General features: G+C 26.4%; 2 protein-coding genes across 3 annotated transcripts in view; one reads left to right on the forward strand and one right to left on the reverse strand.

Annotated features, from left to right (window-relative positions):
• LOC122270557 (THAP domain-containing protein 2) overlaps positions 1-833 on the forward strand; it is a 32,052-nt gene extending 31,219 nt beyond the window's left edge. For both annotated transcript variants that reach the window (XM_087165860.1, XM_087165862.1), the window contains exon 4: positions 679-833. In XM_087165860.1, coding sequence (XP_087021986.1) covers positions 679-809 — 131 coding nt within the window. In that variant the 3' untranslated portion in view covers positions 810-833. The remainder of the gene's footprint in view (positions 1-678) is intronic.
• Positions 77-16,520, reverse strand: LOC107449810 (TIP41-like protein). The gene is made up of 7 exons (XM_087165858.1): positions 16,043-16,520; positions 14,496-14,675; positions 10,680-10,779; positions 9,621-9,752; positions 8,740-8,835; positions 7,282-7,344; positions 77-1,663 (listed from the first exon to the last, which is right to left on the reverse strand). Exons 1-7 carry the CDS (start codon positions 16,216-16,218, stop codon positions 1,577-1,579), a joined length of 834 nt encoding a protein of 277 aa, XP_087021984.1. The 5' UTR covers positions 16,219-16,520; the 3' UTR covers positions 77-1,576.
• Between the last annotated feature and the right edge of the window lie 37 nt (positions 16,521-16,557).

The raw sequence follows: 16,557 nt of genomic DNA on the forward strand, positions 1-16,557 counted from the left end.
GTAAAAATTGTAACAAATCTTAGCAACAGTAGGATTTTTTTTAAAAATTTTACAAATAAACTAACTCAAAAATACATTTTGATACAAAATGTTTTAATTTATTGCTTTCTATTAATTTTACAGTAAAATTCAATAAAATAACAAGAATAGGGTAGCAGCAATATGATACAACAATGTAATGTTTGTGTGATAAATTTAATAGGATTCAGAATTATTTTGCTCATAGATGAATTTTAATATGCATTTCATTTTTAAGAATAGCTGATTAAAACCATATATTTAATCTTTAGACACTTAGATAGCTTAACATTGTTTTTGTTACATTTTGCAAGACAAAATTTCCTTTCATTCTTTCAAAACAAAAACAATAAATAAACAATTTAATCGCAATAATTTTTTTCACTGTTATTTGAAAAATATAATTCATACATCCCTATCAAAATATAACAAAAACTAAAATTTTATTCGACCATAAAATAAAGTTTCAAATTAACTCATTATATGACGAATTAGTTCAATGTTTTTTTCTGTTATCATGCAATAACTCATATGGTGCAAAGAAAAACTTTCAAATTTAAATTAATAATCAATGAGATATTTAAAAAAAAAAAATTAGAAAAAAATTTAAGACACTTTGAAAAACGAAATAGACTTATTTTTTCTCCTTTGCTTTTAAAGTGGAGAGTGCTGTAGCAAATATTGAGTTAGTCAGCATGATTGAAAATATGGACTTTGAAAGCAAACTGGAAGAAGTTAAAAAAATGTATGAAGATTATGTGAAAGAGAAAGGAACTGAATTGCAAAAATAAATAAATTCTGTTTTTGACTGAAAATGTTGATTTATTTTTATGTTTAGTAATTTTATCTATTAAAACTTTTTGTTTTAGCAGATCCACTTACTGCATTATACACACACATATATATAACAGCAGATACTTGAGTCAAATAAAAGAAACGAAATTTATTGAAAGGTTTCTCCTTTTTAATACGCATTAAATACATTTAAAATAAAAAAAATTATTAAATTTATTTCTCAATATTAAGAATTAGTTAATAATCAAAAACTTATTTCTGTTTATCATAGTAAATTACTAAAAGTGTTCTAAAATTTGTAGAGAGAGAGAAAAAAAAACAATAAGTACAATTTGCTTTAAAAATAAAACGTTATAATAGTTTAATAACCTATTTTCTAATACATTGAAATGTTTCGGTTGGAACAATATGAGTATCAGTAAAACACTTTAAGATTTTATTCAATGAGAACTATTAACTATTATTTTAATTTCTTATTATTATTTTAATTTCTACAGTAAAATTATTTCGACTATTTATTAGATTTTTACATTAGGTAATTAAAATTCTCAAAAAAGTTTCTAAAAAAATTTATTACAAAAAATCATGTCATGAAATCTATTAGCTATTTAATTATGTAAATACTTTCACTTTAGACTTAAAAAAAATGAGTATAAATGAATTTTTAATAGAATAAATTTTTTTGTATGCATGAGGTATAAGATTGAAAATGCTTATAAACCAGTTGATGGCATATATATACATGATTATAAACAAAATAAAGTTAAAATTGGATCTTTTCGTACTGAAAATCAACTGTTGGTAAATGATCCCAAAGAAGTTGTGGGTTTCTCAACAATGATACATCAACCTGAATAATAGTAAAATAACTTAAAATTAACAACATTTCATCCAAATTTTGGATAAATATAATAAGTGAAATAATTATATTATTAAAACAAATTATGATTCAATGTTGCTTCTTTTTTCTATAAGGTTTTGTTTTCATTAGCTTTGAGCATTATAGCTTGGCTTTGCAATCACTTTATAATCAAGTTAAGATGCTAGAAGTATGACTGATAATGCACAAATTATTGAAGTGAGACATGAAAATGGTTTATATATAATGTTTTTTAAAATGCTCATTCATTCAGCTATTTAAAGATTAAAAGTGAAATTTAATATTTTTAGTTTGCATAGTTTTAAAAAAAAAATTAGTCCACAAATTTCTTCATCAAAAAATGTTTCACTTATAATTGTTAATTTATTAGAAACTACAAATAAATTCTTTGTTTCCTATCAATAACAGTACTGAATAGGATGCTGTTCTCTGAATACTGTTTGGACAAAAGGGTTAAGCATTTGTAGCTTCCTCTGCAACTAATAGATGCATTATTCATCGCGGTATTGATTGCTGATCGAAGTTCCTGCTTATATGAACAAAAAATGGGTAGTTAAAATATTTACATAGGTGATTCTCAAAAAAATATGGCAAATCTAATTTAAAATCTTTAGAATAGCTTCATTTTTTTAAAAAAATTATCCAATTACCAACTCTAATTAAAATTTTATGAATAACTAACAGCATAGTTTGCAGACATTTATAAAAGAAAATATTTAAAATAGATATCTGCTAAATTTCTTAATGCCAGGAAAATGATAAAGCTGAATTAGCCTACCCACTATACTTTTAAACTAAAATAGTTAAGCACAATATAATGTACATGTAGTTAATAGAGAAATGAAAAAAAGTGGCTATGAAATTCACATGCAAATTATTGACGAAAACCAATTTTTACAAAATATTTCAGAAATTATGTCTTGGCACACTCTAGACATGCTTTTATCAGTTTAGATGTAAAAAATTAGAGAAAACTTGTATAGAAAGTTTTAAAGCAAATAATTATTGCAAATATCGTTTGTGACATGCCAGAAAAATGACAAGCTGAAACTTAATATACATTTTTAAAAATATATAATTGTTAAAACAGGTGTGAAATCATTCAAAAAAGTTAATAATAATAGCATAAATTAAAGATTTAATAATGCTTCATCATTTTATAGTATAGCATTAGATTTCTGTGGCAAAGATTATAAATCGTTGTACATAGTAAAAATCTATCATATAGATATATTTGCACAATATTACAGAATAAAGAGGCTGGTAAGTAATTTAACAAGATTGGTCCAATAATGAAAATCAATCTTTATATGTTTAAATGGTACATAGTCAATTCGAAATTGCGTATAAAGAACATGAATGGACTATAATATTTGTTTGTTAAAACAGAAAGCTCATAAAACAACTTGGTGAAAAAAATCATATAAGTTCGTGCATGTTTATGAAATTATTAATATAGTACTAATTTTCAGTAGCCACTTTTTGTAAACTTTTTTGCCGTTTCTTTGTTGGATTAAAATTATATTTTTTTAAAAAAAATTCATATTAGAAATAATTTACAGCTATTAAAAGTTAATTCCACAATAAAAATAAGATAAATATGTGACAAAATTTTGGCAAACTTACTGACTTTAAATAACTTTTAATTAGGGAAACAGAGCAATTTAATGTAAACATTACAACTTTGAAATATGTGAATTGTTAAAGAACTCTTCTTCCACATTAATCTTTCCATCAAAAATTGATAGATTTTGAAGAACCAAAGTTTGAATGAATTTTGAATGAAGTTATTAGACATTTTAATGAAAATTCTGGTTTCTAGAGTCTTTTGGTTTTAATGTACTTTTATCATTAAGCAATTAAGAAAAAAAAACATAGGAAAAAATGACTGATTGCTTGTTTCATTTAAGTCGACACTTCCTTTTGTTGAATCACCACGTGGCGAGTTACTCAATGTTATTTTCAGGTCTAGTAGAACTTAATTTAAACATTTATTTCTGTATAGTTAAAAAAGAAGTAATTTTATTAGCGTTTAACTACCATTTGAATCTTTGTTGTGTTATTGTTTTTGGGTAAGACTCATGGCCCAAAAAACATTGTCATTTGCTCTACTACGTTTGGAAAAAGTTTTAAGTATTTCAGCATGATCGAAAGCAATGGAGTATATTAGTGTGGTTGTGCTTGAAATTCATCACATCTAACATTATTATCATCATTGCTTTCATTATATCTTTTATCTGCTCTAACTTTAATTTTAGCTACAATATCCTAGGGAGCAGAGTTGGGCGTTGATTACAGAAATCGATTACAGGTAATTACGATTGCAAGAAATCATAATGTCTGATTACTCCAGAGTAGGGCAAAAATGTAATCGATTACATTTTTCGATTACCTTAATCAATTAATTGTAATCATGATTACAAACATTTATAATTTTGATTACATCTGCAACTATGATTAAGCAACCAATTACTGTAATCAATTACCTGTAACTATGATTACTAATTATCAAAATATATGATTACATGTAATCATAATTACATAAAATCATGATTACAATTAATCTAAAGATACCATTACAAGACAAATGTATACCAATACAGTGAAACCTCGGTTAAGCGAACACTCTTGGAACCGAAAAAAAAATGTCTGTTTATAGGAAGGGTACCCTAATAATGAAGTTTAACACCGTAAATTGTTATTTCATGATTTTCTTAAATATAGAAATAATTTACTGATCTACAATAACTATCCACAAAAATATTTATTTCAACTTGAAAAAAATATTTTTTTTAATATAAAAATATGAGAAAAAGTTTGATATATATACATAATTCTAGATGCAGCTATTAGTTCTCTGTTGTTTTAAATTATAAGGCTTACTCCCCTAGCCCCTACTGATCACTTGATAAGAAACATGGTTAATACAGCTTTGAAAGTAAACCTCCCATGATTTCCAGAAAAAAAGGATGCAATGCATACCTGTAAGGCACGGGAACCTATGGAGTTGATATTATTCTAAATCGATCATCTATCAAGTATCTGAATAAATGTTTCATTTATATATAAACATATCAGAGACTATATTTCTGTTCTCTCTTTTTTTTAAACTCAGCTGTGTTAAAAGATAAGAGTTAATTAATAAGAAAATGAAAAAAAAATTAAGTGGGGAAGAAGCATTGAGAGCATTTAAGAAGTCATTTCCATTTTGTGGGGTCTCATAACCTGTATCCTTCAGATGAAAAGATCAAAAGATGCAGCTGTCCAAGTTATTTCAAATGAGCAGTATCATTTTCTCTCTTTTCTTTGCGAAGATAAAGCAAGGAGGCAGGAGAAAGATTGATTTTTTAGTAGTGAAATAGCGTAACAATATTTTTAGTTATGGATAAGGCAAATAAATTTACATGCTTTAAAAATGGTTTGAAGAGTTTTTTTCATTTTTATTTAGGAATTTGAAGCAGAAATAGTTTTTTTCCCCCTTCAAACTTAGAAAAAATGGTGTTCAGTTTGAAGAAATAAAAAATACAACTTCATGGCAAAAATGGCTGTCTGCATCTGGTTACGGGAGTGTTTGCTTCGGAAAGAATGTACATAATGGTTTATTCATAGAAGATTCAAGGGGGGGGGGGGGGGAATTATACCCGCATCAAGAAGTGTCCGTTTTGTAGGAGTGTCTATAACATAAGGTTTCACTGTATATGATTATATTTTACACTACAAATAGTATAATGTATCATATAATGACACATTTTGTGTGCAATTACATACACTGTACATATACAAATGAATGGAATTAAAATGCATGTCATATGTATTTGTCTAATACATATGTAGGTAAATGCATATGTAAAGACATTTTAGTTTGTGGATACATACACTGGTACATAAAATCACCAATTGTAAATACATACGTGTGTACATTCTATGTACCTAAAAATATGTATCGACATATCTACCTACATAATGCATTTACACATAATATGCAATCGTAATCAATTTTAATCACATATTTTGATTTAATGTAATCACAATTACATGCTATCATATATTTTGATTACTTGTAATCATACTAACCCGTAATCGTTTTTGTTGTAATTGCGTGGAATTGCAATTACTTGGAATCACAATTACATTTGTGATCAAAATTATGGTGAATTGTAATCATGATTAAAAGAAATTGATTACTGTAATCAATATTTGTAATTATAAAAAGTTGTAATCACAATTAAAAAGTGATGGATTTCTATAAATTACTATTGTAATCACGATTAAAGTTGTACCCACAATTACAGCTATAATCATAATTATGTTATCTTGTAATAATGATTAGAAGTAATTGATCACCGCAATTGAAAAAAGCAATTCATTGCATCTTGGCCCAACTCTGCTGGGGAGTCAGATCTGGATCTCAAAATTAAAAATATGAGCATCAACAGAACTTTGCACTGATTTTCAAACTTTTGAAGTCATCAATTTTTTCTTCTTCTTCCTTGACCCACAAAATATCGTTTATTAAAACCAGTATTTGTTTGTTAAAAAGTTTGTTGTTGGAGCTATACTCCAATAGACTTAATTAAATTATGTCATTGCATCAACCAAGCATTTATTTCTTATTTAAATTAGAGTTCTCGTTAAAGAAAAGCTTATTATAAGTGAGTTCTACTGTATATGAATACATCAATAATAATTATAATACATAATTTTGCTTAACATGTAGTTTGAGAAAAATTAAGAAAAAAATTCTCAAAATGAAAAAAAGCAAAATTTTCTTCTGTGTTTACATTATTCTACTTGTTACAAATCATTGTTTTTACTCCGCCTTGTTCGCTTATTAATGATGCCATATATACCTATTTTTATGTTTCAATAGGTTATAAATCCTTTTTTTTTTTAAATTAAACATTTAAAAGATTTAGATACTTCATGTATTTTAGAAAGATACATAATCTTCATTCAAATTTAATTAATCATTTTTTATTTAAATAAGTGAAGTTTTTTCATTTCAACCAATATAGAGTTAATGAGTTAACTTTACATATTTTTTAAGAAACAAAAATCAAAAAATTCAAATATTTATTCATTATATGCCATGTCTCTATATAAACTACTTTATCTCAAGCATACTTCACACTCGAGTTTCATTTATTTATTTAAAAAGAAAAAAGCAATTTTATTTAAGTTTTTATAAATTTAATAATTTAAATTTTGGTAATAAAATTGGTCTAATGAACTCAACAGGGTATATTTTCTTATAAATGGTTACATAAGAATGAATTATACAAAAACCAATGAAGACAAATATAATTATGATAAATATAAGAACTATAGGGATAATATAAAAAAAGTGAGTCAACAACATAAAAGATTTCACAAATGTTTTAGTAAATCATGAATCTTACATATGCAATTTATAAAAAAATATATAGCATGTACACTTATTAAATCAATTATGATAAAACTAAAATATTTACAGAATACTTTATAAATCTGTTCAAAGCATTAGCAATGTAAATAAACAAACGAATACATTTCATTAATAAATAATTAAGATACAGAAAAATTATCATAATATGTTTAAACATCTTTACCTTTAACTCTTTTACTTTGCTTTCTTTTGTGACATGTTCTTGTAAGATGTAACTTTTTCCAACCTGTAAAAACATTTTTTAGTGAAAAAAAATAAGCAAATAAAAATACTAAAATATTAATATATCATTTTATACAGTTAATTATTAGTTTCTAAAAAGGAAAAAATGACCAAAACAAATAAAATAATAAATAAACAATAAATGTTAAAAAATATAAGGGCCAAAAAAAAAGCATAATTTTAAGTCATTATTAAAACTTACTTTTTAATCATTTTACTTCCAAGTGTGTTAAAAAAATTATGATCTGTCAAGTAGATGCTTAATCTATGGAAATGGAAGCTTATGACTTCATAAGAGCAGATAATGGAGGTTAAGGATCTTCTTGAAAATATAGTTTCTAGTAGTTAAGGTAGGTAAACAGTTTAAAGTTTTGTTACCTAAATGTTGGTTTAATTTTTTTACATAATTTGCCATCTCAAAGATGTTATATTCTTAAATATTTATTTCTCAAGAACTAATCTATCGATTCCTTTCAAAATTTGAATTCTGGCATTTAAAAATGAAGTGGATTGAATTGGTGTGAAATTTGTGTATCTTACAATACAAAATTTTCTGGCCATTAGTAAATTAAATAATAAATAATTATAAAAATTAAATTATTTATACAGCATTATCTTTTAATAAAAGAGTGTTATAAACCTATACAAAAATGTTTTGATTTTCTTTCAAAGATATATAGCAAAAAATGATAGCTTAAACTTTCAGCTGCTTTCAGACCTGAATTACTGGGACCATATTTCTCAAATTGCAGCTATACTCTATGTTCAGAGGGTCAAAAATCCAATTTCATAAAAAAAAGGAAGAAAATATATTTGTCATACTTGATTTCAACAGGATAGAAAAATATGTTGGTTTGAATGGAAATATGTGAAGGAGGCTTGTTACAATAAGAATTCTACTGTTCACAATTTTGCTACTATTTAAAATTTTCACAGCATTATTACTTTTAATTCCTAATTTCTCATGAAACTGTTGATTTCCAGGGTGCTTTAAATCAGTTTATAAAGAGAAACTATTCAAAGCCTATGTGTTTGACAATTTTAATGGAGTCAGAATTTCTAAAAATCCCCCTCTCCAAAAAAAAAAGGAGTTATCTACATTTATTCTTTGGAACAAAATAAAACAAATAAAACTTTCTACAAAAACTTTTATCAACAGAAAATGTGTACACCTTCCAGCCAAAGTTATTTCTGTAAGAGGTACTCAAATTTTTATTCCACATCGCAGACATGAACTCAAAGGTAGGAAATTAAGAGGGTTGAATCCTTCCAAAAAAATTTTAGATTTTTGGGTTTATTTCCCTTTGATACATTGAAAAAATAAAATAGAGGTTGCACTGAATATGCTTATTTTAAATAGTACTAATAATGTATTTAATATCAATAAGTTCATACTTACTTCATGAAATATTCGGGTGTCAATAATTCGAACTAACAAATTGTCAACTCGAAGGAAGTACCTCATCAAAATAAAGAAGCAATCAGGCATGATTCGCTGCAAGATAAAATAAAAAAGTTATGCAGCTAATAAATATATAGAAACAACATACTTAATATAAATTTTAAAAAAAAATTAATTATTGCTGATTCTAAATAAGTTGTTAAATGCTGATCTATAAAATTCAAATGCCGGTCTAAATAAATTGCATTCATATCCTAGTTCAAATAATTAATTATTTGTAGAAATTTACAAAACCTTTTTCTTTAGCATAAAAGTACTCTTTGTTTTTTAGGAAAAAGACAACTAACATTTCATTTTCTTTGATATTGCACCTCTATTTCCTTGTATCCTAATTGCTAATTAATTGCATAAAGGTGCTTTTATTTTTTAACGTATATAGGGATGAATAGAGAAAATAAACTTTTTATGCTCATAATACAGCCTAAAATCGTGAGCATTTTTTATTATCTCTTCTGCAATAGATTCGCAGCTTGGGTCCCTTTTGTTTCTTAGAAAAATTAATTTGCTAAGTTTTATGGCTTTTATTTCATTTTCTTGATGACGGGTCTGGCTACAATAGCCCTTTAGATAAATGCAGGAACTCATAATGGTATTTGAAGCAGTTACTTGATGTGCAACAGTTTGCTTGGAAGTAAAGGCAGCTGGTGTGCAATGCTGATCACATTGCAACCACAATGCCATTAGTTTCAAAATTGTGCAGTCGTAACCTCTATGACCCTTTAGTCACGATATTGTCTAAATGCTTTTAACTTGGACATTTTAATGAATTTTCTAAATGTTTGAAAATAATTACAAAGATATAAATGAATAATAATTACGATTTTGACAGAGCAATGAGCTGTTCCATTATCAGCGAGTTCATCCTCAAATAGCATTACATCTTCATAAAACAGTATTTTTTCCTTGACTTTTAATTTTTCAATATTAATACGTTCATCTGTTGGTGTAACCTGTAAAGAAATAATATAATTTACAAAGGTATTTTTTTATGACATAACAAATATGTAAACAAGAGTCTAATATTAGTAACTTCAATGTCAGTTGAACTAAATATTAAACAAGAATAAAAGAAGGAGGAATTTTTAAATGTATCAATATAATTGTTTACATGTAAATGTATCAATTAAGCTTTTTTCCAACTGCGCTCAAACGTTTCGCCTAGTGTGTCTTATTAAGAAATAAATTTACAGGCATACAATAATATATATGTAAGCAAGTAACATATAATGGAACTTAAAACATTTATTATATGCTATAACTGTTAAAAATAAAAAAAAGGTAAGCTAAATGCAAGTTGACATTTTATACAGGAATTCATCAAACACTCACTTTTAGCCGAACATCTGACTACCTGAATTATAATTATTTAGTAGAGGACCATTTTTTTTTTTAAATTTAAAAAAAAAAACTTGCGAAAATATAGTTAAGGTACTTTCAAGGTAATGAGTTCAATAAATTTTAAGTTATCTTAAACGTTGAGGTAAAATACTTTAACAAATGCAAAATTATTTAGAACTGACAATGAACTATTTTATTTAATAAATATATACAATATGAATAAAAGTTCAACATAGAAAATACAATCATGTTTCAAAATCACATCAGATATTTGAATTTAATCAACTCTTTGGTTCATTATTTCAAAATTATGGGAAATATTTGAAACTGGAAGATCACATAGTTAAGTACTTATTTATTTTGCTTATATCAGCAATGTTTGTAATTAGAGTTCGGCATAGATAGTAAATTGGCTATATAATTTTTGCAATATTTTTCATCAAAATAGAAATCAAAAATAGAATACAAAGCAACAAAACAGAATAATTAATTTAAGTTATATAAATACCAGATGCATCAATGAAAGTTGTTGAACTTACAGTATAATTTTCTTTGTTTCCAATTAAAGTTCCTTTATAATGTGTAGTGAAAGTCCAATCAAATGGTTTAACAACATCTTTTATTTCAGAGTTATCAAGCCTAAGAATAAATAAAATTTAAATCTGCGAAAACATATTGAGAAAATTAAATAATGAAAACAAGTAGTATAATAAAAAAAAAAGTAATTTCTAGTCAGTAAATGTAGAATATTAGTTATGCTAAGGGAAAATGGTTAAAAGAATAAAAAGGATAAAACTAACCTCTTTTCATAAAAATTTTTTTTACAAAGAAGATAACAATTTTACATAATTGTACTAACATTTATACTGAGATCTTGTTTTTCTAGAGTTCCCAATGTTATCTAACTTTAGTTAGAGAGTTAAGAGAATAGCTTTGAAAATACTGGAAACATTGGAGTTGCTCCTCCGTGTTAGGAACTTTTCGCTTGCACAAGCATTTTTATTGCTATTATTTATAAATTTTTTTTAGTAGAATGCAATGCTTGATTAAAAGACATGTTAATAACAAAACTAAAATGAACAAGAGTTTCATTAAAAGTAAATTATTGATAACTTTACAAAAAATAAAATTGGTAAACATTTTTTTTTAAAAGAATCTTGAAATTGATTGTTGAAAAAGAATTTAATACAAAATCTACACATTTTATTCATAGAATACCTAACTATCCAATCCAGATTTTTATTTTAGTTTTAAGCTCAAAATAAGATGGTACTGTTTTAATCAATAGAGCGTAAATAATTTATACAAATACAATCTATACTATTTATACTATAAAATTAATATGAACACATAAAGACACCAGGAAAATATTAAAAATCTCAAGCTTCAAATTGATTCATTGGAAAGCAAAAATAATAAATACAATGCATAAATCAAACTGACAAAAAATCAGCATAATTCATTATGAAGTAACCAATAAACAGCATATTTTGATGTAGGCTGAAATACAACAAATTCCTTGTTTCTAATGCACCAACATTTTGTTACATTATGTTTCAGTTCCTTTTTCCCAGTCAAGAGCCATAAAACTACAACAATGTACATTAAATTGTTGATGTGGTGATTAAGCATTTTAAAGATAAAAATTGAACTTTTCTTTATAATCTATTTGTAAAATTTTCGACAAGATTCAATTTCTTAGCAAGAAGATTAACTTTTTATCAAAAAATTAATAATGTAATTTGGCATTTAATAAAACTTGATAAAAACAATAAGTAGAATTATAATCATTTTTTAAACTAAATGTTTGACGAAAATGCTTTTTTAATTTTTTAAATGCATACAATAGATACTTAGAATGTTTAAGATCAATTTAAAGGCAAGAAAAAATATACACATCAATGATTTTTTAGATTTCTCTAGATAAAAATACTGTGTACATTACTCCATGTTAAGTCTACGAGAAAAAGTCTTGACCAATCCCTGCATGCCATAACTCTCTAATGAAGTTAGATACCAGAAATTTTAGTCTTTCTTCCCCTCCATATTTATCAATTATACAAATTTCTCCATATTATACAAATTTCTTGTATTATACAAATTTCTCCGACTTGAAATGGAAGTGAATAAATAAATGTTTTCCTATCTCTCTTCCTAATGTTTACAGACCTATTCATTACACAGAATTAGTATTACAATGAAGCATTATGAAAGCTTCAAACAACACAAATTATGTAATTTTACAAATGCCCTTTTTTTTAAACAAAAACAGTTAGTGTTCAATATAAAAAGGATCTGAAATGCATTCCCTGCTAAAATGTATAAATTAAAACATTGTTCTTATCCATTATTCTAGTAGTAACTATAGTTTTGGAGTATAACATATTTTGAACAGAACACTTTGACTGAATATGAGTAGTTGCAAAATTATAGTTTATATTATAATTATATTTATTCAATTCATTCAGATTCTTTATGCACAGAGTGAAAAATAATATACAGACCACCTTGAATAACTATAGACCTAATGATCAGATATTCATTTTTCAGGACTCGATCTTAATGGTTCAAGGGGGTGACCTCAAATATGCTAATTAATTAATGCACACGATATTTTAAGTTATGAAATCAGACACAAAAACGTACTTTCTCTGAATAAACACAAATTTTCTCTCTCAACGGATTTGGCATTCTGACATCCGAAATATAAGGGATAGACCATTCTTAGAGTTAGAGGTTGGGTAGCTCTAAAGAGCAGGGCACATTGACCAGAGGTCTATTGAGCCCAAAAGCTAAATAAATCATGATTAACAGGAAAGCCTTACAGCTGAAATAAAATTCAGTAAACACCTGACAGTAATGACTTGCAGTTCCCAGGCCTTAATGGAATGTTGCCCTGAATGCTCAAATCTTGGAGCAGAATAGACCCAGTGCTGGATTACCCATTAGGCCAGACTAGGCCATAGCCTGGGGCCCACTTAAAAATGGATTTTTTGAAAATAAATTTTAAAAAATTAAAGAAAAATTGATTAAAAAAATATATATTTCAAATATATATAATAAAATAGGATAATTTTTTAACAAAATAAAGTAAAATTTAATTTATTATTATTTATTTTTATTTTAAATATGCTTTCTTAAATGAAAAGATGTATGAATACTTTTATATTTGAATAAATAAAAAAATACATGAGGAAAAAAAAATTTAATCTAAGGGCCCCAAAAATTTAAATGGCCTAGGGCCCTACGTACGCTTAATCCGGCACTGAATAGACCTCACAATCACAAAGTATATGTTGTGAAATCTCTTCTTCAAGATGACAACCTCGATGAAGAGAATTAGATTCAATACCGATTATGTATAGGTGCCGTCTGAGGGTGCAGTGTCCAGTATGAAGACCAAATATAAGGGATAACTGCAATCTAGGAAATATGGTCCCCACATATTGGTCAGAAGAGTGGTCCAAAGTTTAAACCCCTTCATGTTAATTTTTTTCTTTTTTGTGTGTATTTCACCATATCTTGAGAACTATTTAAGCGAATTGAAAAAAGTTTGCAGACAATTATTAACTCGAAACTTCTTCATTCAAAGATAATTCAATGCAAAAAATAACTTTTATGAAATATTTATTATTTATAGATTGTAATTTTAAAGGCAAAATACAAAATCTGAGGCAAATCGGTCATATAATACTTGGGAAATCACATCTTAAAGAAGTTGTATATTTAAAATTCAATTTCTGAGGCAATATCATTTCGATTTGACACAGATTTTTCCCTGAGAAATTACATTTTATAAAATTATGTAAAAATTTGTGTACCTTACAATTCAAAATTGTTTCAACTGTTATTAAATAAAATGATAAATACTGGATAAATGAATTTTATCATTGTGTGTAAAATTTTTTAAATTCACTCAAATAGTTCTTGAAATATGAGGAAATACACAAAATTAACGTTAAGGGGTCCGAACTTTGGATCGCTTTCCTGGTCAAACTAATGGGCCCATATTAGAAAGATTGTGGCTACTCCCTATATTTTGGCAGTCAGAAATTTGAATCCATTGCAAATAAAAGACATGTTTATGCAAAGAAAGTTTTTTCGTGTCTGATTTCCTAAACTAAAATATTGTCTGCACTAATTAATAATCACATTAGAGATCACCCTTCGAACAATTATGATTGAGTCCTAGAACATAAAGATCCAATCATTAGATCAGGGTGGACAGTTATATTTTTGCGTGCTGCACATTAAAATTTAATTAATTAAGTTAAGTATAAATAATGTAAAGATTTTCACAAATGTTTACACCTTACTAACTTAAATACAATTTTAAACATTGATGCAACACTTACCTCGACTCTTGCCAAGCTTCAGCTACAGCAACTTTCATACTGTCAAATTTACTGTCAACTAACTGTAATGCACTTAAAGCATTAAATTCAATACCCAACTCTTTTGAATGCTCTACACGCAATAGATTGCCGGCGAAACTCATTTCAGGCAGTTGCGGAAGATCTAATTCCTTTTCATACCTTAAAAGAAATTAAGAACATAAATAAAGTTTCAAATGTTTTCTAATTTCTATATCATACAACTAGGGATGTAACAAATATTCCGCCTTTTTGCTGAACATTTGGTAGGCTGAATGTTAGGACGAATATTTAGCAAAGTACTATTTTGGAAAAGTATTTTCAGACAAAGTTTTTTTTTCTTCAGAATTTGAATAAATTTAATGAAGAAAAATCTAAAAGCGTGCTTTTTACTGTACTTCATCAGAAATTACACATATTCGTTAAATTCTAAAACTTGCATACGGCTAGCAAATTTTTGTTTTGGAAGATAAATGGAAAAGCTACATTTGAAGATTTAAAACTAGATTACTTTATACCGAACTGCGAGTTTTGTACTGTTGATCTTTCTAAAATTATATTCAGTCAAGTTAATTTCGTCATTTTTTCAAATTTTTTTTCTTTCTGAGAATTAAAAGCATTGTTTTGTTTTTGCTGTTATTCTTTATTTTAATCATAGCATGGCATTTTAATGGAGTGTTTCTGATAAAAATACTTTGTTAATGTCATTTGTTAGCTTTTTATTGTCACATATTTTTGTACAGTAAGACAGATAACTACTCAGAACTTTCTTATAGCTGTTAGTCAGTTTTTTTTTTATTTACCTTAAATATTTCTAACGGACAGTTTACGATTTTTTTTCTCTTAACCCTGTACCAATAATATATCTAAGTTTTGATTAATTTTCGCTAATACTTTTAAACTTATTCATATAGTAAAAATAATGAATTATAAATGATTTTTGTAAAAAATTGTTTCAGTCAAACAATCAGTAAAGGATGCATAATTTATAATTCGCAATAGCTGGTACCCAAGATTTTGCTACATGTACTATAAATATTAATACTAGTTAATTGGGTATTTAATAATCGTAGTGGTAGTTACTCCCCTTTTAGAATATTATCTGTGATAGAATTCGATGGACGAATACCAATAGTTGATTAATGCTATTTATTTATATATTTTTTTGCTCATTATCTTTTCTTTATTTATTTATTTACCAGGAGAATTTTTTTTACTTCACTGGATTTCTGAGAGCTACATGAGCTAATCAACTATCAAATGTGAAGAATCCATCTACGCTGGCCAGTTCACATCACGTCTCGTCCGGGTCAACAATGTGGGGATAGAATTATCGACGATGTCAACCTTCATCTATCAAAAGCTTTCTCTAAATAGAATCAAGTTAACATGTCTTATATAACCAGGAATTGGAATTTATTAATCTTAGTGGTGTTTATGCCAAAGGGTCTCCGATTCTACACTAGAGCCATAAATTTTTTTAATACCAATTCAAAAATGCTAGGAACAGCTTCATTGGAAATACTCACAGACAAAAGTCACATAAATTGCTTTTTGAAAAAGTATCGTTAAGCTGCATATGACAATTTGGGACATTCGTACATCTGGACTGCAAAATATGACTTTTTCTTACTATGACTGTCCAAGGGGGAAATTTAAATGTATTTTCAGCAACATGGCTTGGGAATGTTGAACTTTGGGCCATGAAAATTGATTTGTAGCAACAATATTATCTACGAAATTGCTGAATTAAAATGAGCAATTTTAACAAACAATTTTTTACTAAGTTAGCTAATATAAAAGTAAGAACTCATGTATCAATCGAAATGTTATAAAACTTCCATATTATGAAGGATTAAAACTGTCATAGAACCATAACTGTTTATTTTGATTTTGGTAAAATTTACAGTTATAGCTAACTAATTTATGAGATAATTTATATATATTAAAATAGTAATTTCATTCAGATACATGCTTTGCAGATTATTTAAAATTTAAGCATGCTTTAAAATATATTCCGGTGCATATTTATAATTAAAGACAT

Source organism: Parasteatoda tepidariorum, chromosome 6 (genome assembly GCF_982258835.1).
Source record: "Parasteatoda tepidariorum strain Cologne lab strain chromosome 6, Ptep-v5.0, whole genome shotgun sequence".
Classification (NCBI taxonomy): Eukaryota; Metazoa; Arthropoda; class Arachnida; order Araneae; family Theridiidae; genus Parasteatoda; species Parasteatoda tepidariorum.

Bases quoted from the DNA above. Each gene is read 5' to 3' on its own strand.
- LOC107449810 (XM_087165858.1), bottom strand. From the start codon at position 16,218: ATGGCCCAAAGTTCAACATTCCCAAGCCATGTTGCTGAAAATACATTT. The intron at 10,780-14,495 runs GTAAGTGTTGCA...ATTTATTCTTAG, and splicing joins GAAGCTTGGCAAGAGTCGAG to GCTTGATAACTCTGAAATAA. The intron at 9,753-10,679 runs GTAAGTTCAACA...ATTTCTTTACAG, and splicing joins GAAACAAAGAAAATTATACT to GTTACACCAACAGATGAACG.